Source organism: Musca vetustissima, unplaced genomic scaffold, assembly GCF_032173495.1.
Source record: "Musca vetustissima isolate MV318-11 ecotype Yass unplaced genomic scaffold, APGP_CSIRO_Mvet_v1 utg4038, whole genome shotgun sequence".
NCBI classification, from domain to species: Eukaryota; Metazoa; Arthropoda; class Insecta; order Diptera; family Muscidae; genus Musca; species Musca vetustissima.
Genome location: NW_026875075.1, coordinates 40,090 through 66,359, shown reverse-complemented (window position 1 = coordinate 66,359; position 26,270 = coordinate 40,090). Strand labels below are relative to the sequence as shown.

The following is a 26,270-nucleotide window of genomic DNA, read 5'->3' as shown; positions in this document are numbered from 1 at the left end:
TGTACTAAAGAAAAAAATAATCTCCACAAAATTTCACTAAGGGTCCCCGAACAATTGAACTTGCTATCTATAATGTATAACCCTTTGAATATAGTCATCTAAATGACTTCACAAAAATTTTGTTTACAATTTGTTTTTTTTTTTTTTTTTTTTTTTTTTTATAAATAAAACACACGTGTATATATAATGTTTTACATACAATAAGGGATTGTTTTTATTGCTGACAATTTCCAAAATTTTTTTTTTGTTCATAATATGGCCTTTTAACGTTATATATATGAATTTAATCAATTCAATATTTATGTGGAAGTGTTGTGTGTGATGATGATTGGGATGATAATTGAGGTAACACATTTTATTTATATAGATATAATTTTGTTGTTGTTGTTTTTGTTTTTCTTTAATTATTTAATACAAAAATGCATTTATCTATTGTATGCAACAGACCTCTCTTTATTTTGTTTTTTTTTTTCTTTTTTTAAATAAATTACAAAATTGTTTTTAAATTTTCTTTAATGCTCAAAAAAATATTGTAATTTATTTATTATGAAAAAAGAATACAATTCTAAATTCAAATCCCATTAAATAGTTTCTTGCCATTGATTATGTGTTTTAAATCACCCTTACAAAAGGTATTCAAATTTATATTTTTATCAAAAATATGTATTTTTAATGATTTTTTTTTAATTTTCCTGTTGCTTGGAATTTATATAAAAAGAAAATATTTATTTTTTTCAAAATGTTCAAATTTTTTTATTTGTTTTTTTTTTATTTTATTTACTTTACATACAATTTGAGGTTAGGAAAAAATAAAAAAAAATAATTAATTATAAAAAATATATATACTCAATATTTATATAATAAAAAAGGCATTTAAAAAAGAGGAGAAAAGAAAGAGGAGTTGAAAAAATATACTGGCACTAAAGCAATTTTGGAATACTATATAAAAATTGTTTTAACACAGAATAGTTGGGGAAGAAAAAAAATTACAAATTCTACACACAAGAGCATTGAGGAAAAAACATGAGTTAGGTTTGAAAATAAATTACATTTTGAAAACCTGTATCCACCAGAGTTCTTAGTTAATTTTTTTTTTAATTATTTGTATAACAACAACCCTTGAAGTGTTTAGCTCCCGCTCTTCTACAGTTTTAGTAATTTTCCTTTTTACTTATAAATGCAACATAAAAAAATTATTAAATATTTTTTATACTGCTTAAACAAACATTTTGTTTTTAGAATTTTTAATCAAAAAAAATTTTAAGGATTTTGAAAAATTACAAAAAAAAAAATTAAATACTTTTTGGGAAAAATACAAAATATTATAAAACTAGACAAAAAACATGGCATTTCTTTACAAAAAAAAAAAAATAACAAACACAGAATAAGCAAAAAAAATTCCAAAATTACATTTTTATAGGTTATGTTTTGGTTATAATAAATATTTTTTTTATTTTTATAAAAATATGGGGGGATTTTTCAAAAATCTTTTTTTTTCTTTTCTTTAGAATATATTGTAAATAGTTTGGTACTTTATTTTTTTTTATTTAAGGGTTTTACAGAAAATAATTCTTGTGTTTGAAATACTTTGGATAACATAACCTCATTTTTTTTCAATAAAAATTTTTAATGCAGCCTATGTTGTTATTGTTGTTGTTGGTTTTGTTGCTTTTATTTTACACATACACGATGCACGCACGCAGGCACGTACAAACACACACATATACATTCAGTCTGTTGCAGACACCAAAAAAAAACGCGACGACGACGATTTCCTCGATTTTATTCCCAATCCTTTTTTATTTCAAATGTCCATTCCCATTTGAGATGTTGGTGTTTGTCATCATCGGTGAAGAGGGATGAAACCGAATAAGTACCGCGTGCCATCATGCCGGATGGGGCCTCCTCCGGGGGTGTAATATAGCATTGGATTTCCTTTTTGGGGGGATATGAGCCAACCATGTGTGTCATTTTATCAACTGTCAGAGAGAGGGAGAAAAAAAAATAATTAGTATTGTTTTAAATATTAATAATATAAGAAGAAGAAACACACACACACACAAATGTTCCATGGTCAAAAAAGTTTCCCCAGGGGAAGGAAAAACAAAAAAAAAACGAAAAAATCTTACCTAACCTAAAAAAAATATTCCCAATTTGTTTAGGTTAATTTGCATGGTATATAAAATAGATAGCGGCTTCCATTGCTTGGAGACCCACCTTTAAATTTAGTGTAGAATATTTTTTCCATTGGTACAAAACCCACAAAAAACACAATAATGGACCCAATTTATTAATTTTTTTGTTTGGAGACCCACTTTTAAATTTAGTGTAGAATATTTTGTCAAAAACCCTTAAAAAATGAAATTGACCAAAAATGACAATTTTTATATACCAAGTTTAGAGGGGGCCTAACTCCGTGATTTATTAAAGATACCGAAATTTTTTTTGGAGACCCGTATTAAAATTTTGTATAGAATATATTTTCTATTGACACCACACCCATATAAGATAGAATTATGGTCCAAATGACTACAATTCAAACACCTTAAAAATGAAATTGACCAAATATAACAATTTTCATATACCAAGTTTATATGGGGGTCTAACTCCAAGATTTATTAATTTTTTTGTTTGGAGACACACCTTTAAATTTAGTGTAGAATATTTTTCCATTGACATCACACCCATAAAAAGAAGAATTATGGTCCAAATGGCTACAAGTCAAAACCCCTTAAAAACGAAATTGAGCAAAAATTTTTATATACCAAGTTTAGAGGGGGCCTAACTCCGTGATTTTTTAAAGATACCGTAATTTTTTTGTTTGGAGACCCGTGTTAAAATTTTGTGTAGAATATTTTTTCCATTGGTATCACACCCATAAAAAGTAGAATTATGGCCCAAAGGGCTACAATTCAAAACCCCTTTAAATGTGAAAATGACCAAAAATTATCATTTTCATATACCATGTTTATAGTGGTCGTAACTCTGTGATTTATTAAAAATACAGTAATTTTTTGCTTGGAGACCCAAAGTGAAATTTATTGGAGAACATTTCTTTCCCTGACATCGTTAAGCTAAAATGTAGGTATCTCCAAGAAAGTGACGTAATTCTAAAAAGCCTTAAAAAATAACCTCAAATTAGTATTACTCAAATGATAAGCGATTTTTCTAACTATATCCACAATATCTATGGGTAACACATACTTGGGGACCCATAGTGAAAATTGATGTAGAACATTTTTTCCCTTAACACCGACCCCCTGTAATGAAGTTATCTGCGAAAAAATTAGGCAAATTGGAAAAGTATATGAAATTAACCTCAATTTTTTGCTTAACAAATACGTTAGCCAATTTTTTGCCCATATATATTATATCTACCGATTTCTTTTGTTCATGGACCCATAGTGAAATTTGATGTAGAATTTTTCTTGCCTTTACACATACCCTCTGTAATGAAGTTATCTGCGTTAAAACGACTTTATTCGAAAAGAGTATGAAATTAAGCTCAATTTTTTTCGTTAACAAATACGTTAGCCGATTTTTCGCCTATTTATTTTATAGCAACCGATTTCTTTTGTTCATGGACCCATATTGAAATTTTATGTAGAACATTTCCTCCATACACATCATTTGCCTAAAACGAAGTTATCTGCGTAAAAACGAGCCAATTGCAAAAGGTTGTGAAATTAACCTCAATTTTTTGCTTAACAAATACGTTAGCCGATTTTTTTAGTGTAGAAAATTTTTATCATTTACCACCATCCTCTAGGAGGCCTCTAAAGCCTCCAAAGAACCTCAAAACCATGGAACATTTTATTGTTTTTTTTTTTAATTAACACATAGAACTAAAATCTTTCTTACCAACTAAATCTTTAGTATTGACAATTTGTTTTGTTGTTGGGTTAGTTTGTTAAAGGCACATTTAATAAGAAAAAACGATATGGTGGGGAGACACACACACATAGGCGCAACAATATTTATATATATTTTTTGGTTGAGAAAAAATAAAATAATGTGGTTAAGGCGAAGACAAAAGGCATTGTTTTTTTTAGACAAAAGACACGAAAGAAACAAATTAAATATGTGATTAAGAAGAAGAAGAAAAAGCACACATTTGTATTACAAAATATATTTTTGTTTTCAACATATTACTAAAACCGTTATGAATAAAGCAATTATAAGGATATAGGTAACACCAAAAATGCCACAAAAAATATTGGTAATCTTGGAATTTGAAAACATTGCGATGGACTTTGAATATATTTGTGGAGTGCTAACGATGGCAGTGTTCTGTGGACTGAATAATGGGGGAGAAAAAGAAATTTAAACTAAAAAGTGCTTGTGTGTAAATTGTATTAAAAAAGGGAAAATGAAAAAATACAATGGGCAAGGTGAGTATAGGAAGACCTACAAATTTAATTACTTAGCATAGCGAATTTTACTACAGATATTCGATTTTCAGGTGAAAACAAAAAGAAAAGGTTTCATTGCCAATTCCCAAACAACAGCAAAAGAGGGGGTGGAAAGCAAACGACAACAAATTTTGAAGGTTAAGCGAAAAAAATAACAAAAAAAGACACAGTAATCAGACACTTACCAGGGACACCTAAACGATAAGTCTTTTGTACATATTTAAGGCCATGCACAATTTCTCTTTGAACAATAAAATCAATGCGTACTCTATATTGGACACCTTCTTTTATGACAAAAACCTATAGACCAAAAAAAAAATTGAAAAAAGTTAAAAATGTTTACAAATTTAGAAAATTTTAAAAGGGGCACATACTTGTTTTTTAAGCTGGGTTAAATCACCGGTTAAATCTAATTCCATATCGGGTCGACCCTCTGAGACCAACGCCAATTTTTTCACCAATACTTTGCGTTCATCATTGGGATCTGAAAGGAATCAAAGAGAGAGAAAAAAACAAATTAATTTTTAAACACAAATTTTTTATAGTTAAAGGTTTCTTTTGTTCATGGACCCATGGTGAAATTTCGTGCAGAACATTTCTTTCATTTACACCAACCTACTACTTCGAAGTTCTCTATTAAAAATCGTGGCAATTGGGAAAATATATGAAATTAACCTAAATTTTTCGTCTACACATACGTTTATCGATTTTTTACCCATATACATAATAGTTGCAGGTTTCTTTTGTTCATGGACCCATGGTGAAAATTCGTGTAGAACATTTCTTTCATTTACATTAAACTTCTAGATCGAAGTTCTCTATGAAAAATCGAAGCAGTTGGGAAAATATATAAAATTAACTTAAATTTTTCGTTTACACATGAGTTTATCGATTTTTTACCCATATACATAATAGCTACAGGTTTCGTTTATTCGTGGACCCATAGTGTAATTTCACGTAGAATATTTCTTTCATTTACACCAACCTTCTAAATTGAAAGTATCTACCAAAAATCGAGAAAATTGGGGAAAAGTATGAAAATAACCTAACTTTTTTCTTTAAAAAATAGGATAAAGGGATTTTAGCCATTTGTATGATAGTTAAAAGTTTCATTTGTTCATGGAACCATGGTGAAATTTCGTGTAGAACATTTCTTTCATTAACACCAACCTCCTAAATCGAAGTTCTCTATGAAAAATTGAGGCAATTGGGAAAATATATGAAATTAACTTAAATTTTTCGTCTACACATAAGTTAATCGATTTTTTACCTAGATACATAATAAATACAGGTTTCATTTATTCGTGGACCCATAGAGCAATTTCATGTAGAATATTTCTTTCATTTACACCAACCTTCTAAAGTGGAGTTATCTACGAAAAAATCGAGAAATTTGGGGAAAAGTATGAAAATAACCTAACTTTTTTCCTTAGCAAATACAATAACCGGGTTTTTAGGCATTTGTATGATAGTTACAGGTTACTTGTGTTCGTGGACCCATAGTGGATCTTAATGAAGAACATTTCATCCATTAACACCAACCTCCTAAATCGAAGTTCTCTACGAAGAACCGAGGCAATTGGGGAAATGTATGAAAATAACCTAAATTTTTTCCTTAATAAATACCATAACCGGATTTTTAGCCATTTATATGATAGATACAGGTTTCTTGTGTTCGTGGACCCATAGTGGATTTTGATGTAGAACATTTCTTTCATTAACACCAACATTCTAAACTGAAGCTTTCTAAGAAAAAACGAGATAATTCTAAAAATAATTGAAATTAATCTATCTAATTTTTTCTTTGACAAATACGATAACCGGTTTTTAGTAATTTCTATGATAGTTGCAGGTTTCTTTTGTTGGTGGACCCATAGGGGATCTTAATTTAGGATATTTCTTTCATTACCACCAACCTTCTAAACTGAAGTTTTCTACGAAAAAACGAGACAATTCTCAAAATAAATTAAATTAACCTAATTCTTTTTCCTTGACAAATACGATAACCGTTTTTTTAGCCATTTGTATGATAGTTGCAGGTTTCTTTTGTTCGTGGACCCATGGTGAAATTTCGTGTAGAACATTTCTTCCAGTTACAACAACCGCCTAAAATGAAGTTATCTTCGAAAAATCGACCACAATTAGAAATTCATGAACAAAATCTTTTTAATTTCCTTAATTTTAAAAAATTCCCGATGACTTGGCTGGGTTATTTCTTATAATTTCTGTAATTAGATTAGTTTAAATAAAACATATAATTTTATATAGATATAATATGAACACCTTTACGTACCCACAATGATTTTCTCCGCCTGGGCCTCGCCCAGCAATTGTTCTTTGTAACGTCTTAAACTTTCATCTTCCTGATCGGCAGCCATAATTTCTTCAATTGTTTTTTCTGGTGGTGGTTGATAATTGGAATCGTGGACATCATCATCGTGATGGGGATCAATATCAGGGGTGGCGGTTTCGGCTGACATTGTGGTGATGGCTTTTGTTGTTATGTAGAAGACTTAGATTAACTGCAGGTATTGGAAATTAATATAAAAAGCAGCTGAAAAGAAAAAAATTAAGGAAATTAATTAGTAATTTAAATATTAAAATTAAAAAAATAATTATTAACCTAGTCTTTTAAAAATAAAAAAAAACACAACTAGAAAATCCTAGAATTATTGTTTTTTTTTTTAATTTCTTATCTTGTCCCGCAACCCAAAAAAAAACGAAAAGTTAAATAAAGGCATAACGTCGTATGTTTTTCCATCCATAATTGTCTGGTGGTTATCACCACTTGGATTTCTCTGGTGTATTCTTTTTTTCTGCTTCTTCCTCTTCTTCATAATATATGTGGTCGTGGTGGTGGTAGGCGATAGGTTATTAATAACATTTACACCCATTGAAATTATGACACACATATTCGTAGTTCTTCGTTATCGATTATATTCACATTTAACATTTTAACGGTTGGTCGGTCGGTCATACGGACGGACGGACGCACGCATACACATAACCTGCTGATGATTAAAACTACCTTCTCAGCCATAATACCTTGCTGCATGGTTCACACAAGTTTAAGGGGAGCCCCTAAAGACAGGTGGAGGTTGTGAAGGGGGGCTGGCTATTAGACAACATACACTTTTGGTTTTCACATAAGTTAAGCAATTTTGTACCAACATGCATTATAGCTACAGATTTCTTTTGATCGTGGACCCATAATGAAATTTAATGGAGAATATTTCTTTCATTGACATCGAATTGAATTCGACAAAATTGGAAAACAGTCATGAAATTAAGCTCAATTTTTGGTTAGCACATAGGTTAGACTATTTTTTACCCGTGTACATTATAGCTATAGATTTCTTTTGTTCGTGGACCCATAGTGAAATTTGATGCTGAAAATTGCTTTCATTGACATCGACCACCAAATGAAGGAATCTGCGAAAAATCGAAAAAATTGATAACCGTCATGAAATTAACCTCAATTTTTGGTAAAGACCAATTTTTTACACATATACAATATAGCTAGAGGGTTCTTTTCTTCGTGGACCCATAGTGAAATTTTATGTAGAATATTTCTTTCATTGACATCGACCACGCAAAATGAAGTATTCTGCGAAAAATCGACAAAATTGAAAAACTGTCATGAAATTAACCTTAATTTTTGGTTAGGACAAAGATTAACCAATTTTATACCGGTATACATTATAGCTACATATTTCTTTTGTTCATGGACCCATAGTGAAATTTGATGCTAAACATTGCTTTCATTGACATCGACCACCTAAAATGAAGTAATCTGCGAAAATCGACAAAATTTAGAAATTGTCATAAAATTAACCTCAATTTTTGGTCAAGACCAATTTTTTACACATATACAATATAGCTAGAGGTTTCTTTTCTTCGTGGGCCTATAGTGAAATTTGATGTAGAATATTTCTTTCATTGACATCGACCACGCAAAATGAAGTATTCTGCGAAAAATCGACAAAATTGGAAAGGTGTCATGAAATTAACCTCAATTTTTGGTTAGGACAAAGATTAACCAATTTTATACCGGTATAAATTATAGCTACAGATTTCTTTTGTTCGTGGACCCATAGTGATATTTTATGTAGAATATTTCTTACATTGACATCGACCACGTAAAATGAAGTAATCTGCGAAAAACCAACAAAATTGGAAAACTGTCATGAAATTAACCTCAATTTTTGGTTAGGACAAAGATTAACCTATTTTCTACCCATATACATTATAGAGCTACAGATTTTATTTGTTCGTAGACCCATATTGAAATTTGATGCTGAAAATTTCTTTCATTGACATCAACCACCTAAAAAAAAACGACAAAATTGGAAAACAGTCATGAAATTAACCTCAATTTTTGGTTAACACGTAGGTTAAGCGATTTTTTGCCCATATATATATATAATAGCTAGAGGTTTCTTTTGTTCGTGGACCCATAGTGAAATTTAATGTAGAACATTTCTTCCATTGACACCCCTGAAATTTGACGTTGCCTTTTTTCTCAGCATCTTACTAATTCAATTGCTAATTGATCATAATTAGATTTGTTTTATTGTGCCAGTCAAAAGAAAGTCAAGACCGTGCAGGGTAGTTAAGTAGCCATCCAACCAGCCAGCTATTATAATTGTTATTCAAATATGTTCTTCTTCTTCTTAAATATATTTTATCAAGCGCACATTAGCAATGAGGCGCTACAATCAAATAATAATTCGTAATAGTTGTTTTCTTATCGTATCAGAATTGAAAAAAGAGATTTGTGTGTGAGTGTGTGTGTGTGTGTGTGTGTGAAAGAGACTATGTGTTGTTATTGTTACTCGATTTTTATTCATTTCAATTGTTGTTGATTTGTTTCTACGTTTTTTTAAAGAGAACCCAAATGAAAACAACGACGACGACAACAACAGCAATAATAATAACAATTGATAATAAAAAAAATATTGCAAAAAAAAAATCGCCAGAATCAGAAAACCAGTTAACAGAAAAAAAATATTTTTTTGTTACAAATAAATTTTAGAACTATAGGAATTTAAAAGCCTCGTCAAACGTCATCTAGTTATATAAGGTAATGTAAGTAAGTTTGTACATTTGTAAAACACCGCTGGGTTTATCAATAAAATAAAATGTATTTTTCAATATTTTTTTGCAATAACTATCTGGTTTTGACCATTTTTAGCCAAGATAATAAAATCGAATCTAAAAACAGAGAAAAAGAAAAAATAAAAATATTAACTTAAAAATTGTTTACCACATATGGCGATCGATTTTTTACCCATATATATTGTTGCTAGAGATTTCTTTTGTTCGAGGACCCATAGTAAAATTTGGTGTAGAAAATTTATTTCACTGACATCGACGAACTAAAATGAAGTAATCTCGGAAATATTGACAAAATTCAAAAACAAGTACGAAATTTACCTCAATTTTTGGTTAGCACATGGGTTAAGGGATTTTTTATCCCTATATATTAAAGATAGAGGTTTCCTTTGTTCGGGGACCCATAGTGAATTTTTATATAGAACATTTCATTCATTGACTTCGACCACCTAAAATGCAGTAATCTGCAAAAAACGACCAAAATCGAAAACAAGTATGAAATTAACCCCAATTTTTGATTAGCACAAAGGTTAGGCAATTTTTAGCCCATATATATCAAAGCTAGACATTTCTTTTGTTCGTGGACCCATAGTGAATTTTTATATAGAACATTTCTTTCATTGCCATAAACCACCTAAAATGAAGTAATCTGCAAAAAATCAACAAAAATCGAAAACAAGTATGAAATTAACCTCAATTTTTGATTAGCACCATAGGTTAGGCGATTTTTTACCCATGCATACTATAGCTACAGATTTCTTTTGTTCGTGGACCCCTAATGGATTTTGATGTAGAACATTTCTTTCATTGACATTGATCACCCAAAATCGGATTATCTATGAAAAATCGACCAAATTCGAAAACAAGTATGAAATTAACCTCAATTTTTGGTTAGCACATAGGTTAAGTGATTTTTTACCCATATATATAATATAGCTAGAGCTTTCCTTTGTTCGTGGACCCATAGTGAATTTTTATATAGAACATTTCTTTCACTGACACCGATCACCTAAAATCCAGTAATCTGCGAAAAATCGATACAATTCAAAAACAAATATAAAATTAATGAATTTTTAAAGGAAAAATAAGTATTTAATTAATATGCAATAATTGTTGTTGTTTTTATTTAAATATAATATATATGTATGTATATTTGATTAAATTATATGGAATTTCAAATATTTAAGGTTTTGTTTTATAATACGAAGGAGGGAAGGAAGTTAGGGAATGAGATGTGTATGTGTGTGTTTAAGGAAGGGAAGGGAGGGAGTAAGAAAATTAAGGACCATAAGGATAATAGACGCCAGTTATATAATATATATTTTTATGTTTATATAAATCTTTGCAGCTGCTTCCAAAATCCCAAATAGAGATCCCGCAACCTTTCCACAATTTTTTTTTGGAGTACTCATTTCATTCATTCGTTCATTTGCAGCAATGAATTAATGGTAGCATCTTTATTTCCACGATTGGCCTCGAACACCGTCTTGACCACTTCCGTATCAATGTTGGGGAACATTTCCTGAATTTGTTTCAATTCTTCGGCACTTAATTGTGGTGGTGGCAGGGGAGGTAATGTTGCCACGCCACCACCCTGCTGCACTACAACCGTCGTTGGCTGCTGTTGTTGCGGTGGCACAAATATTGGCATTGGCCTACCCGGCGGCACCATTAACAATGATCCAGCTGCCGGTACTGCTGCTGCAGCAGCAGTTTGATACATATACGGCTGATTGGAAAAACTCAAAACAATATCGATGGCACCCTCCAGACCATCACCCTGTTTGCCGCTCAACGGATACCATTCCTCGTGTGTCTCGCCATTAAATACACGTTCGGGTATTTTAATTTCACACCAGGCAATCAATTCGTCCATTTTGAAGCTGCACTCATCGTAGATTTCCACATACATGGTGGTGACACCGACCGGCAGCTGGGACTGGATAACACGATTCCAACGTGGATTTTTGCCACCATTCGGATCCGTGTGTGTCTCATAGACATAGTGGCCAACGCGTATGCGTACATAGGGATCCATGCGTGTTAGGCCATAATTGCGGGCCAACTTGGCCTGGGCACAGGTAATGCTAAGGCGGCCCATATGATTGGTTGCCACATATTGGGGCATTTGTTGGCGATAGAGGGCCATGGCCGCTTGGGCATCCATGGCCGTGATATTATTGGTCACCTCAAAACGTAGGAAATCATCGGGTAAGGGTAAAAGCATGGCTTTTTTCCAACGATTTTCAATGGCTATGGCCATGGTGGTGATGGACGCAAGCAAGCAAGTAAATTTGAGAGCGAGAGAGAGAGGGCGGGCGTTTAAATCCTGCATTCCACACACACACACACAGACAGAGAGTGTTTCGAAAAGAAATGAAAACGAAAGAAAAAAATCATTTTAATTAAATCCCATAGATTTTGTTTTTAATTTAAAAAAAAGTTTTCAAAATTTGTGGCTTTGTTTTTTTTCAAAAATTTAGCACAAAATTCGTAGAGGTATGAAAAAAATACTTTCAAAAAAGGTTTAACAGGGATTTTTTTATTGCTTGGCGGCAGAGATGGAGGAGGAGGAAGATTTGTACCCAATATTCCGCTACGTTTTGAGGAGTTAACCAATCGATTGCCAAAGGCCATTTGAGAATTATTTTACAAATGATATTCAGTATTTGAAAAAAAATCAGACACACACACGCATACACACATAGTTATTAAATTAACCAAAAAAAATTTAAACCCGAATTTTTGTTCATATATATTACATCTAGAGATTTCTTTTGTTTGTGGACCCATAGTGAAATTTGATGGCGAACATTTCTTTCATTAACATCGACCAAATTGAGTAATCTATGAAATATCATCAAAATAAAGAAAGTATCGAAAAAATAACCTCAATTTTTGTTTACCAATATGATGACCTACTTTTCTTCCTTATATATTATAACTAGAGATTTCTTTTGTTCGTGGGCCCATAGTGAAATTCGATGTAGAACATTTCATTCATTGACATCGTCCCCCTAAAATTGAGTTATCTGCGAAAAATCGACAAAATTAGGAGAATGTCCGAAAAATAACATCAATTTTTGTTTACCAATATGCTGAACGATTTTTCGTCTATATATATTATAGCTGCAGATTTCCTTTGTTCGTGGACCCATAGTGAATTTTGATGTAGAACATTTCATTCATTGACATCGACCCCCTAAAATTGAGTTATCTGCGAAAAATCGACAAAATCGGGATTATGTCATAAAATTAACCTCAATTTTTGATTACCAATAAGTTAATCGACTTTCCGTCGATACATATTATAGCTAGAGATTTATTCTGTTCGTGGATATATTTCGTATATAACATTTCGATGTATAACATTTCAATCATTGACATCGACGCTGTAAAATTGAGCTATGTGCGAAAAATCGACAAAATTGGGAGAATGTCATAAAATTAACCTAAATTTTTGTTTACTCATAGGTTAGGCGACTTTTTACCTATTTATACTATAGCTACAGATTTCTTTTGTTCGTTTTGAAATTTAATGGAGAATATTTCTTTCATTGACATCGACCCCCTACAATTGAGCTATCTGCAAAATATGGATATAATTTAAAAATATGATAAAATTAACCAACATTTTTTTACCCATAGGTTAGCGATTTTTTACCCATACGTACTATAGCTACAGGCTGCTTTTGCTCGTGGGCCCATAGTAAAATTGAAAATCGAGAGCCATATGGGGAGACTGGCAGCAGCCCCAGCCATTTTGCAATTGGAATTTTGCATACCGTATTATCCTTTATCCAATCGATCTTCAATTTCAAAAAGCCTTTGAATGTAATTTTAACATAATTTTTTGGAAAATCCGAGAGCTATTTTAATTTTCTCGAATTTAATTAAATAATTTATTAAAAAAAGTCCCATTTCAATTGTCAAACGGCCTTTGACAAGGCGCCGTTATGGCGTTTTTACACAATGCAGTTGCTGGTAACACAATTAAGACGGTGGTGATTAGCGTTTGGCGGCGCACTGTGCGTTTTCGCATTAAGATATGCAAAATATAAAAATAAATTATTTTTTAGGAGAGTATTATTCTGACACCTAAAAACTTTGATATTTTCTTCTTTGTTTCCCAATGTTTTGTTTTATGAGAAATTGGACACTTTTTACAAACTAAAAAAATGACCTTGGTGGGGAAAATAAACTTCACCTTTCTTGTGTTTTTATTTTGTTTCCCTCGTTTTTCCATCTTTCGTATCATCCATCAATGATATTCATTTTCACTTTTTTTCTATTTTTCTTTTAGTTTGCTTTTGTTTTTAATACCTCATTAACATCAAATATGTGTTGTGTGCGGGGGTATAAAAACACCCACAGCCAAGACCCATTACTAGCTTGTGATGGTGTTTCCACACAATGAAATTTAATAGGCTTGTAGTGATAAGCTGCACTTGACCCGTTAAACATAAACCAAAGTCAGTAGTAACGGCGGCGGCAGCAGCGATGACGTCGTCGTTGTAAATTTATGGCAGCACACACATCACTTCCCTTAAAAGGGCGATCATTTCTTTTATCTTACAAATATGGACGCGAAAGAGACTAGACAGCAAATTATGAAAATTAAATTTGTTTTTTTTTATTGTTCTTGTTATTTTTTAGCATAACACGCAAAGAAATTTGTAGTTAAAAAAATCAATTATAATCAAAACACAACAAGCAAAGCTGCACTTGACCCGTTAAACATGAATCAAAGTCAGTAGTAACGGCGGCGGCAGCGGTGCCGTCGCCGTTGTCAATTTATGGCAGCACACACAAAACCCCCCCTTAAAAGGACGATCATTTCTTTCGTTTATCTTACAAATATGGATGCGAAAGAGGCTAGACAACAAATTATGGAAATTAAACGTGTTTTTTATTGTTCTTATTATTTTTTGACAAAACACACAAAGAAATTTGTAGTAAAAAAATTAAATTATAAACAAGACACAGCAAAGCTGCACTTGACCCGTTAAACATAAACCAAAGTCAGTGGTAACGGCGGCAGCAGCGGTGACGTCGTCGTTGTCAATTTATGACAGAACACACACAACACCCCCCTAAACGGCGATCATTTCCAATGTTTATCTTTCAAAGATAGGGCGCACACAGAGAGAGAGAGCGCGTTTGTGTGTATTTTATAGAGCAAGAGGAGATAGGGTTGCCTAATTATGATAACAAAACACCCATATAAATATAGCAGAAAATATCATGATGTATGAATCATAGAGGCAAAAAAATAGACAGAGACACAAAAACAACAACAGACCGGCATATTTCGAAAAATAAAAGGAAAAATGATAATATGGAAAAAGGGGAATAAAGATATTAAAAAAACACTAGATAAAAAGAAGAAAACAAATGTCAGTAATTTTGCCACAAGTGAAGGAGGGAGGGAGGGGGTGTTTTTGCCGTATAAAGGAAACAACTAAAAGGAAATGTCATTCAACATATTTAAAAAACAGCAAAATATGGTGGGTTGTGAATCACACACACCAAAACTCACAGAAATTTGTTGAAAACAAAAGTGAGAGAGAGAGAGAGAGCCAACCAGCCAGCTTATACAGGATATAACAAGATGTTCATTTAATGGCAAGGGGGCAAGGAGATTATTGCTTAGTATATTATATTAAATTGTAATAATAAAACAAAAAAAAAACCCAACCGACGTTTTTGTGGTTGTGAAATTAATATTAAAATTGTAACTTTTATGTTAACGAATGAGTGTGGCGTCAGCGGCGGACTTTTGCGATTTATGGCAAATGAGTAGAGTGAGTTAACAAAGCATTATTTTAAATCAATTATTATTCACTGCAACAACAACAACAATAATAAAGATAACAAAAAAGAATATAATTTTTTACACAATAATTTTTGCCCTTTTTTAGCAACAAAAAGACGCCGAGTCTCACAACACACAACTGTGGGGGGGTAGACAGACTGCAAGCAGTTCAATGTTTTGTTCGTTGACATAGGAAATAATCATCGTCATCGTATGCGGAGCAGGCAGGCAAGGCAACTCAGTCGACAATACATTTTTAAAAAAGGAAACCACCAACCACACACAGCAGTCCCCACCCTTTTTTCTCTTCATTGGCTTTGCTGTTGTTGTATGACGATCACACACACACAGTCGTGCAATAACACTCATGATGGTTAAATATACATTTTTTTGACATTTACTTGTTAAATATTTCGTTTTTTTTTATTTTTCAAGTTATTAATTTTTTATGTAAATGCCCACCGCACACATACACACACTCAACTAAAAATTGCATTTTTCATAAAACTTTGCTCCAATTTTTTAAAATTTTTTTCACTGTTTACTTTTACCAAAACTATATCAATTTCGAAGGGTCAATGTTTGAGGGTCATTTTAAAAGGTTGTAAACCCTCCAACCAGCTAGCACCACACACAACCCTTTTTTCGTTTTTAATACCTCTTCAAATTTTGCCTTCGTTCTTTCTTTCTTTCTTCTACTCACTCACGAACACACACTCTCACACAAAACACTTTTTTTCGTTTTTTTTTAACCATTGTACTTACCTTTTGTTCTCCAATCGGCAAAGGGGGAATAAAAGTAATAATTCCACACAATTATAACACTTTTCTTTCGCTATTTATCTGTTAATTCACTTTGTTTTTTTTTTTAATTATTCTTTACAATTTTATTATTGGGTGTATGGTTGTTTTTTTATGTGTAGGCAAAAGAAATAAAACCGAATAGTAGTAGTATAAGAAAATCAAATGAATGCGTGTTCAACTTCCGTTGTTTTCTTCGTTCCAGCAAAAAATAAAATATTTTCGAGATGTGTCGTCGGTCGCTGGCGTTTGACAATTAGATTTAACGCCGTCAAGTGTCTTACCGTTGTGTTGTGTGGTAACGCCGTCAAGTGTAAAAATTCGTTTTGCTTTGTTGTCTGTACTCTAACAAGGTTCAAAGGAACGACATGGAAATGAAATAAACGGAACCATTTGCAACTGGTTTCTTTAGTTCACATGTAGTTCATTTTAGTGAATCTAGTTAATTTATTTATTTTGTTTTGAATGAAAAAATAGGCAAACATGTATTGGATTTTATTATATTAATTATTGAGTATATATATAAAATAAATGATAAAAAATGAGAAATATAAACATAGTCTTTGTTTTTGGTATTAGGACATCAATAAAATATATATATATTATGGAAAAAAATATAAATGCAATTATTTAAAGAATTTTTATCAAAAAATAATAATAATAATTAATTTAGATTTACGAATTTTGATTTACGAAATCCACACGATCACAAATGTCAATTCCATAGGGTATAATATAATAAAAGCGTCAAATATAATAAAAATAAAAAAATTTAAAAAAAACCGAAATCCGTTATATCGAGGCTAAACCTAAAACTGGACCAATATTAATGATTTTTGGTTGAAAGGTTTTCTACCCCAAGAGAACCCAAAATATAAAATTACAGCAAATTTGCTTAGGAAACTTTACAAAAATGCCGAAAATTTGAATTACTCTCATATGGAGGTTATTCCTGGAAACTGAACCAATATTGATAATTTTTGCTAGGGAGGTTTACTAACCAATGAGTAACGAATATTTCAAATTACAACAAATTCGATTGGAAAAAAATGCCCAAAATCTTTAAAATATTGAGAATCGGAAGGCAGGTTTACTACCCCAAGAGAACCCGAAATATCGTATTACTACCCATTCCAATGGAAAAAGGATCCTAAATCCTTTAACTTTCCTGATATAGAAGGTCTAGTTATATGAGGACTATACCTAAAGGTAGGCAATTAAAATCACAAAATGACTATTTTGAAATGAATTTTTTAGAAAATTATTTTCAAATTATTGTGAAGAAAAAAAATCGAAGTTTCAGATTCAACAAAAATTGTATTTACATATAAATTTTATAAGCACTTATTTTTAAAACATTTATTTTTGAATTGTTTCTAATGTTTTGATTTGTAATATATTTTCAAAATTATTTTTCTATTTTTAATTTCCCTTTTTTTTACTTTTCCTTCGTCGCCTGCTGCTGCTGCTGTTGATCTTGTCGTGTTTTCAATATACTTGTTATTAGAAATTCACCCGCCTTATATGAGCTACGCACCAATGGACCACTTGCAGTATACAAGAAACCCAATTCTTTGCCACGCAATTCCCATGATTTAAATTTTTCCGGGGTAACATATTCGATAACTTTCAAATGTTTCTTGGTCGGTTGCATATATTGGCCCAGTGTTAGGCAATCGACATCGGCCTCACGTAAATCGCGCATTGTTTGTTCAACTTCTTGATCGGTTTCGCCCAGACCCAACATAATTGAACTTTTTGTCAACAGTTTAGGATTGAATTTTTTCGCTTCGGTTAAAACTTTCAAAGTTTGACGATAATCGGCACGTCGATCCCGTACAAAGGGTGTTAACTTTTCCACCGTTTCGATATTATGGGCATAGACATCCAAACCCGATTTGGCAATTGTTTCGACACACTGCAAATCACCACGGAAATCGGGTACCAAACATTCAACAAATATATTGGGATTTCTGGTAAAAAAATAGGGGGGGAATTGTTGGGTTTTTTATTAAATTTCCAAAAAAAAAAAAAAAAAATATTATTACCTTTGTTTAATTTCTCTAACGGTTTCGGCAATGTGTTTGGAACCGCCATCAGGTAAATCTAAAAAATTAAAAAAAAATCGTATTTGTTTTCAAACTAAAACGAGAATTATTTGTTCTACCCACCATCTCGATCAACGGATGTCAACACAATATAATCCAAACCCCACGAGGCCACAGCCTTGGCCACATTGACCGGCTCCAAGGCATCCAATGGTGGTGGATTGCGTGCCGTTTTCACCGAACAAAAACGACAACCACGCGTACATGTATCACCCATTAGCTGGACAAAAAAAATTGTAAAAATAGAATTTTGATAAGATTGACAGGGTCACACAATAGGTTATCATCCATACATGTATATGTATATATAACTTACCATTATGGTGGCTGTCTGTGTACCATGCTCACCGCCACCCCAACATTCACCAATATTGGGACAACGTGCCTCCTCACATACTGTCGCCAATTTCAATTCCCTCAGCTGGGCTTTGATTTTGGCGAAATTCTTACCCACCGGTATGGGTGTCTTTAGCCAGGGTGGCAAACGCAAACGTTCATTTTCACCTTTGTCACGACGCAATTTACCCTCAAATTGTGACCATTCCTCGTGACTTAATTCTGGATTTTGTACAAAATCACCAAAATTTGGTCCCTTGGCAAGACGTTCACGAATTTCATCAATTTTATTTCGAGACGTCTCAGCTGTTGCTGCTGTTGTTGTGGGGCTGGTGGCTGCTGTCCTTGTTATGATACTACTGGGCTGAAGAAGAAAAAAAAAAATCAGATTTTTGTTTTACATTTCGTTCGGCCTTCTTGTCTACTCCATTCTACACTTACCAAGCCCCCCAAGGGTTTTGCTAGAGTTTGTCGAAGCATAATATTTATTGTTTTCCTATTTATTTTGTAGTCATCCGAGTCCTCATCAGTAGTTCTTTTCTATGGCAAAGTTACGAAATTAAATCTATCAAAACAATGAGCTGCTTCTTCTTCCTTCTCGTATTGTTAGCATTCACATGGCAATGGGGACATATAACAGAGATGACAGTTTTAAGGAAAGTGGCTGGAATTCTTTTTTAACGATTTTAAAACATTAATTATAAATTTATATATATATATATATATATTAAACCACAAAAATATCACTTTTCTATTTATGAAGATATGTTCTATCATATCAAAACAATTATCCGCTTCTTCTTTCTCGTATTGTTAACATTCACACGGCAATTGGTACACATATACACAACAGAGATGACAGTTTTAAGGGAAGTGGCTGGAATCCTATTTTAATGATTTAAATACATTCATTTTAAATTTATATATATATATATAAATATATTAAACAATAAATTTATTGTTATGAATTTGAAAGAAAATGAGAGAAAAGAACTATTCTTAATTATGAATACAATGATCAGTTTCTTCTTCTTCAATCTCCTATTGTTAACATTCACATCGCAATGGGTACACACACAGACATAATAGAGATACCAATTTTAATGAAAGTGGCTGGAATTCTATATTAAAACATTTTTTAAACATATATATATGTATATATATATTTAACAAAAATTATCACTTTTCTATTTATTAATTTGAAAGAAAGAGAAACTATTTTTTCTACCGATCAAAACAATGATCAGCTTCTTCTTCCTTCTCCTATTGTTAACATTCACATGGCAATGGGCACACACAGTAATATAACAGAAATGACACTTTGAAGAAAAATTGGTGAAATTCTATTTTAATAATTTTAAAACTTAAAAAAATGTATACATATGATTTAGAAAATAAAGTGCTACTTTTCTATTTATTATTATTTTGAAATAAAAAAACGAGAAGTAAATCACACAACTACGTATAACAACAGATGTTAACAACGTTCTTTTTCTTCTGTTTATTGGTTTGGACATTCAGCGAGCAATGGTTTCTCAGAGAATAAAATGCCTAAGACTACGTTTAGATTTACGAAAGCTATTCGATTTCAAATGCCAATTCCATAGCGTATACGTTAAATATAAACCACTGGATTTGTGAACAGGATTAAGGTGGCGTATACGCTATGGAATTGACATTTGAGATAGAGTGGATTTAGTAGTCTAAACGTGCTCTTAAGGTGACGTATACTTTATGGAATTGACGTTTGAGATCAAATGCATTTAGTCGTCTAAACGCGGTCTAATCTAATAAATTGTCCATTACACTATTGTCAAATAAAATACACTAGAATTATTAATTAATTTTTAAAACATTTACACTATACTGGATTTAAAAAATTAAAGAAATTTCCGAGAAACAAAAATTCCATTCGATCAAGAGCGTTAATGTTACAGAAATTCTTCTTTAGGTTTTATTTGACATATTTTAAAACTTTTTGCAGGGTTATTATTTCATTTATATTTCGCGAGAAATTATTAGCCTTAATATATATTGTGGAGCCTCTAAAAGTGAATTACCCCTGACTATTTTGCAATAACAAAATAAAAAAAGTGATCCATGCTTAAAAAGCTTTTTTATTTTGTTTTTTAAACACATTTTTTTGAACGCCATTAATTTTGTTTTTTTCCTCTCAATAGTGGCAACGGATATCATAATCATCTTCTTATTATTATTATCATAATACATTTTTACCATTCATCTAGAAATGATGTCCCCGGCATATGGGCCACAAAGCCATTAAAGTGTTACATAAAACGGCGTAAATAAACCATTAAAATATGCAAGCCATAAAAACTTTTGATTTTTCTTAATCCCAGCATTATGAACGTTAATAATTTTGTTTTTTTCTCACTCTGCAGTGGCAACGAAAATCATTATACTTTTCTTCTTCTTATTATTATCATAATTTTTCAGCATTCATCTTGAAATGATGTCCCCGGCATATGTGCAACAAAGCCCTTATAGTGTTTCATATAACGGCGTTCGAAATGTAAACAAATCATTTTGAAAGAAAAAAAAAACAACAACAGCACAGAACGTGTTCACATCTGTTTTTTTTTTTGTATTTCATTTCATTCAGTTGATAAGATTTGTTGCGGCCGGTCGGTGTTTTTTCTTTCATTCTTTTATTTGTTTTTGTTCTATTTTATAGTTCTTATAACGAAAAAAACACGTTTTTTCCGGGAGGTCTGCAGCAAAAAATACTTAACAAATAGACAATTTGTTTTTTTAATTAAATAGAAAAAAATTATATATAGAATGGAGAATTTAAGGTAATAACAATAAAACTGAATTATATATAAGTTTAATTATAATTAGATATATTTTTTAATTATTATTTTATTGCCATGTTCATTTATATCGATAAGACACTTGGTTCAAGTTGTTGCTGTCTGTCTGGACGTTATTGTTTGGGTGGAAGGTGGGGAGTTGGTTGTGGTAGCACACACACAACTGTTATAAAATTAGGTGGTGTTAGACACGAAACAACGTTCCGGTGGGCGGCGTTGTTCGTAATAACCTTTAAACAATGACTGGAGGTAAAAAACATAGGATGTGTGACTAACATATAAAATAAAAATCAGCCATTCAAGATTTTAGAATCGCCGGATTTTGTGAGGAATGATCGGTAGTTAAAATCGATGTCTTGAAATAACATTTTTTGTCGTTTCAGAAACGTGCTCTATAATTTCAAATATTAAAATTCCGAATGTCTATATGTATTTGAATTAAGCCTAGAGTGATGTGTGCCAAATTTAATGCAGATCGGTTCAGATTTCGATATAGCTCCCATAAGAAAATTGCGTCCAATTTCATATAAATCGTGTGCTAATGAGGCTACACCTATCCGATCGACACGAAATTTTGCACAGGCAACTGAATTGAGCCTAGAATGATGTGTGTCAAATTTCATTGAAATCGGTTCAGATTTCGATATAGCTCCCACATATAATTTTATCGGATTACATGTAAATCCTGCCTTAAAGAGCCCACATCTGTCCGAAATCATGTACAGGTGACGGAATTGAGTCTAGAATAGAGTGTGCTAAATTTAATTCAGATCGGTTCATAGCTCTCAAGAAAATTGCATCCAATTTCATATAAATCGTGTGTCAATGTGGCAACAACTATCCGATCGACACGAAATTTTGCACAGGCAACTGAATTGGGCCTTGAATGATGTGTGCCACATTTAATTCAAATCGGTTAAGATTTCGATATAGCTCCCATATATAATTTATTTATTTATCGGATTTCATGTAAATCCTGACTTAAAGAGCCCACATCTGCCCGAAATAATGTACAGATGACGGAATTGAGTCTAGAATGATGTGTGTCAAATTTCATTGAAATCTTTTTAGATTTAAGTACGGTATTTTCCGATTTTCGATATTTTGACCAGATTTTCAAACCAAAATGGTTGTAATTTGATATTTCGGGTTCTCGTGGGGTGGCAAATCCATCTGCCATAAATTATCGAAATTGGTGTAGTTTTAGGTATAGCCGCCCCATACGCTAACTTCCGATTTTCGATATTTTGACCAGATTTTCAAACCGAAATGGTTGTAATTTCATATTTTGGGTTCTCGTGGGGTGGCAAATCAACCTACACAATAAAACGCTATCTTCCGATTTTCGATATTTTATGAAAATTTGTCACCCCTATTACATTCTCCCTTCTTTTGATTTGTTGTTGTGTTTTGTTTGACGTTTTTTTTGTTTCATTTCATGTTTTGTTTTTGTTTATTGCTTTCGCTGATGACCTCAGTATCACTTCGATGGTGATCTTGTTGTTTCCCGTTTGATACGCATCAGAACCAAAACAAAACCAAGCAACAGATTTACACATTCTAAACTGATAATATTCTGAAATACAAATAAATTAGAAAAAACATAATGTTGTTAGTTTCACATTACCCCTGGCAACGGACAGTACCTGCGGTAGTCCACAAAATCCTCAATATAAAATCTCAAATAAAAAACATGCACATGCTTAAGTAATTTTTTAGTAATTAATTATTTTTTTTTAATTAATTGTTGATTTTTTTCTCTCTCTCTCTCTCTTTTTCCAGGGAAGGTATTTTAGTTGGCTGCGGTAATCCTCTGCTGGACATTTCGGCCAATGTCGAAGAAGATCTATTGAAAAAATACGAATTGAAACCGAACGATGCCATTCTGGCCGAAGAGAAACACATGCCTCTGTACAAGGAGCTGGTCGAAAAATATAAAGCCGAATTTATTGCCGGCGGTTCGGTACAGAATTCGTTGCGTGTCTGCCAGTGGTTGTTGCAAAAACCCAAGGTGGCCACATTCTTTGGCTGTGTTGGCAATGATGATTATGCCAAAATTCTGGAAGAGAATGCCACCAAGGATGGCTTAAATGTCCGTTATCAATATACACAAGATGCTCCGACGGGCACATGTGCCGTTCTCGTAACGGGCACTCATCGTTCGTTGTGTGCAAATTTGGCAGCAGCAAATAATTTCACATTGGATCATTTACAAATAGCGGAAAATAGAAAGCTATTGGAGGCGGCTGAATACTATTATATATCGGTATGTATGGATATATTAAAATTTGGAGAAAACAAACTACATTAATCCGAACTATGTTTTTGTAGACTTGCACATACAAATAAGGGCACTATTTAAAGGTGTTCTGATGATGGTTAATTTTTGGCGCAAAGATATTCTATACATATCAAGTTCTAGTCAATTTTATTGGAAACAAATTCCGAAAATTCCAAAAATTTGGATAGTTCCGCTATATGGAGGCTATACCTAAAAGTGGGCCGATATTGATAATTTTTGGTACGAAGATTTTCTATCCAATGAGAAAACGAAATAACAAATTTCAATTAAATCGAATCAAATCAAATTTCAATCAAAATTCAAAAAATTTTAGAGTTCGGTTATATGGGGGCCATAACCAAAAGTGGACCGATATTGATCATTTTTGGTACGAAGATTTTCTACCCAATGAGAATCAAAACTGTTAAATTACAGCCATATCAGTTGTAAAATGTGACCGAAATCCTTAAAAATTCAAGATTTTGAGGTTTTGGTTATATGTGGGCCATACCCAAAAGTGGATCGATATTGATCATTTTTGCTAGGAAAATTTTCTACCCAATGAGAATCAAAAATATAAAATTACTGCCAAATCGGTTGAAAAATGTGTCCAAAATCCTTAAAAATCCAAAATTTTGAGGTTATGGTTATATGGGGACAATACCCAATAGTGGATCGATATTGATAGTTTTTGGTAGAAAGATTTTCTATCCAATGAGAAACCGAAATAACAAATTTCAATCAAATCGGTTGGAAAATATGTCCAAAATTTTGAAAAATCAAAAATTTTGAGGTTACGGTTATATGAAGGCCATACCCAAAAGTGGTTCGATATTGATAATTTTTGGTAGGAAGTTATTCTACCCAATGAGAAACTAAAATAACAAATTTCAATCAAATCGGTTGGAAAATATGTCCAAAATTCTTAAAAATCCAAAGTTTTTAGGGTTCGGTTATATGGGGGCCATACCCAAAAGTTGATCGATATTGTTAATTTTTGGTAGGGAGATTTTCTACCGAATGAGAATCAAAACTGTTAAATTACAGCCAAATTATTGAGATTGTAGACTTTTATTTTAAGAATTTTTTTATTTGGAGACTTTTCGGATAGACAACATTACAACTGGAGACTTTTCTTGTAGTAAACTTTACAATTGGAAAATTTTCTGATAAAAATCTATATAATTGGAGTCTTTTCCTATGGTTAATATTGCAATTGGAGACTTTTTCCAAAGAAAATTTTACAATTGGAGACTTTTGCTAAAGAATATATTGCAATTGGAGACTTTGAAAAGTCTCCTATTGTAGAAAATCCAAAATTGTAGACTTTTCTTATACGAAAGTTTACAATCGGAGACTTTTTTATGAAGAAAAAAATTGCAATTGGAGACTTTTCTGAAAGAAACATTTACAATTGGAGATTTTTCATATAAACAAATTACAATTGGAAACTTTTCTTCTAGAAAATTATTCATTTGGAGACTTTTCGGCTAGAAAACATTACAATTGGAGACTTTTCTTATACGCAACTTTACAATTGGAGACTTTTTCCAAAGACATTTCTACAATTTTGCTAAAGAAAAAATTTAAAATTGGAGAGTTTTTTATACGAATCTTTAAAATTTGAGACTTTTTACAAGAAAATTTTGCAATTGGAGACTTTTTCTTCGATTGTTTTTTTTTAATTCCACACTAATAATTGTTTTCTCCCGCTTTTTTCGATCTATTGCAGGGCTTCTTCTTGACCGTTAGTCCGCCCAGCATTATGGAAGTTGCCCACCACGCCCACAAACACCAGCGTACCTTCATGATGAATTTAAGCGCCCCCTTCCTATCGCAATTTTTCAAAGAACCCATGATGGCCGCCATGCCCTATGTCGATATACTGTTTGGCAACGAACAGGAAGTTGAAACTTTCGCCAACGAACAGGGTTGGGAGGAGACGAAAGACCTAAAGGTGATCGGTCGCAAATTGGTCGCCCTGCCCAAGGAGAATAGCCAACGGGAACGTATTGTGATTATAACTCAGGGCCATTTGCCGGTGCTGCTCTTTAAGGATGGCAAAATTCACGAATACGAAGTGCCGCAGTTGTCGCGCGAACAAATGGTCGACACCAATGGAGCGGGTGATGCCTTTGTTGGTGGCTTCTTGGCCCAGTATGTGCAAAAGAAGCCGTTCGATGTGTGTATACGTTGCGGTATATGGTCGGCGGGAGAGATTATTAAACGTAGCGGTTGTACGTTTGAGGGTAAGCCGACATTTGTCGAGGAATAATAGAGTGAGAATAGTGTGGACGAGGGAGGAGGAGGGATGGTGGGAAAATCCATCTTCAATGTACCGTGTTAAATCCAATGGCCTTTCAAATTGAAACTTAATATTTTTTTGTATTGTTGTTGTAATTTTTGCATTTCATTTCTTTTTTGTTATTTTATTTGAGGAATAAAAACAAAGATTGAAAAAAAAAAACAATTTAAAATACCACATTCTATACCATTTTATGGCGATGGGACAAATGTAGAGCGTTGGGCCGGATTTTCATGAAATCGGACAAAATTTTATATGGGAGG

The 26,270-nt window shown here is 32.3% G+C and overlaps 4 protein-coding genes across 4 annotated transcripts in view; 1 reads left to right on the top strand and 3 right to left on the bottom strand.

Moving 5' to 3' along the window:
- Positions 1–25,977, top strand: part of LOC133337598 (adenosine kinase-like) — a gene marked incomplete at its 5' end in the record, with an annotated part of 125,406 nt that extends 99,429 nt beyond the window's left edge. Inside the window, 2 exons of the mRNA XM_061545809.1 lie at positions 23,209–23,687; positions 25,435–25,977. Of these exons, the coding sequence (XP_061401793.1) occupies positions 23,209–23,687; positions 25,435–25,977 (1,022 nt within the window). The remainder of the gene's footprint in view (positions 1–23,208; positions 23,688–25,434) is intronic.
- Positions 1,779–6,893, bottom strand: LOC133337589 (rho GDP-dissociation inhibitor 1). Its single transcript, XM_061545802.1, has 4 exons — positions 6,706–6,893; positions 4,787–4,896; positions 4,598–4,712; positions 1,779–1,979 (listed from the first exon to the last, which is right to left on the bottom strand). The coding sequence occupies exons 1-4, from the start codon at positions 6,890–6,892 to the stop codon at positions 1,783–1,785; spliced, it is 609 nt and encodes a 202-aa protein (XP_061401786.1). The 5' UTR covers position 6,893; the 3' UTR covers positions 1,779–1,782.
- On the bottom strand, positions 10,942–11,792 carry LOC133337588 (toll-interacting protein-like). The gene has a single exon (XM_061545801.1). The coding sequence runs from the start codon at positions 11,788–11,790 to the stop codon at positions 10,945–10,947; it is 846 nt and encodes a 281-aa protein (XP_061401785.1). The 5' UTR covers positions 11,791–11,792; the 3' UTR covers positions 10,942–10,944.
- LOC133337587 (lipoyl synthase, mitochondrial) lies at positions 17,582–19,067 on the bottom strand. The gene is made up of 5 exons (XM_061545800.1): positions 19,029–19,067; positions 18,568–18,951; positions 18,315–18,471; positions 18,192–18,249; positions 17,582–18,116 (listed from the first exon to the last, which is right to left on the bottom strand). Exons 1-5 carry the CDS (start codon positions 19,065–19,067, stop codon positions 17,582–17,584), a joined length of 1,173 nt encoding a protein of 390 aa, XP_061401784.1.
- Positions 25,978–26,270: the final 293 nt, after the last annotated feature.

Excerpts from the sequence above, each read along its gene's own strand:
- LOC133337589 (XM_061545802.1), bottom strand. The coding sequence starts at position 6,892 with ATGTCAGCCGAAACCGCCACCCCTGATATTGATCCCCATCACGATGAT. Across the intron at positions 4,897-6,705 it reads GGCGGAGAAAATCATTGTGG|ATCCCAATGATGAACGCAAA; the intron begins GTACGTAAAGGT and ends GATTCCTTTCAG. Across the intron at positions 1,980-4,597 it reads TTATCGTTTAGGTGTCCCTG|TTGATAAAATGACACACATG; the intron begins GTAAGTGTCTGA and ends TCTCTCTGACAG.
- LOC133337588 (XM_061545801.1), bottom strand. The coding sequence starts at position 11,790 with ATGGCCATAGCCATTGAAAATCGTTGGAAAAAAGCCATGCTTTTACCC.
- LOC133337587 (XM_061545800.1), bottom strand. The coding sequence starts at position 19,067 with ATGCTTCGACAAACTCTAGCAAAACCCTTGGGGGGCTTG. Across the intron at positions 18,472-18,567 it reads CACAGACAGCCACCATAATG|CTAATGGGTGATACATGTAC; the intron begins GTAAGTTATATA and ends TTTTTTGTCCAG. Across the intron at positions 18,117-18,191 it reads GTTAGAGAAATTAAACAAAG|AAATCCCAATATATTTGTTG; the intron begins GTAATAATATTT and ends TTTTTTTACCAG.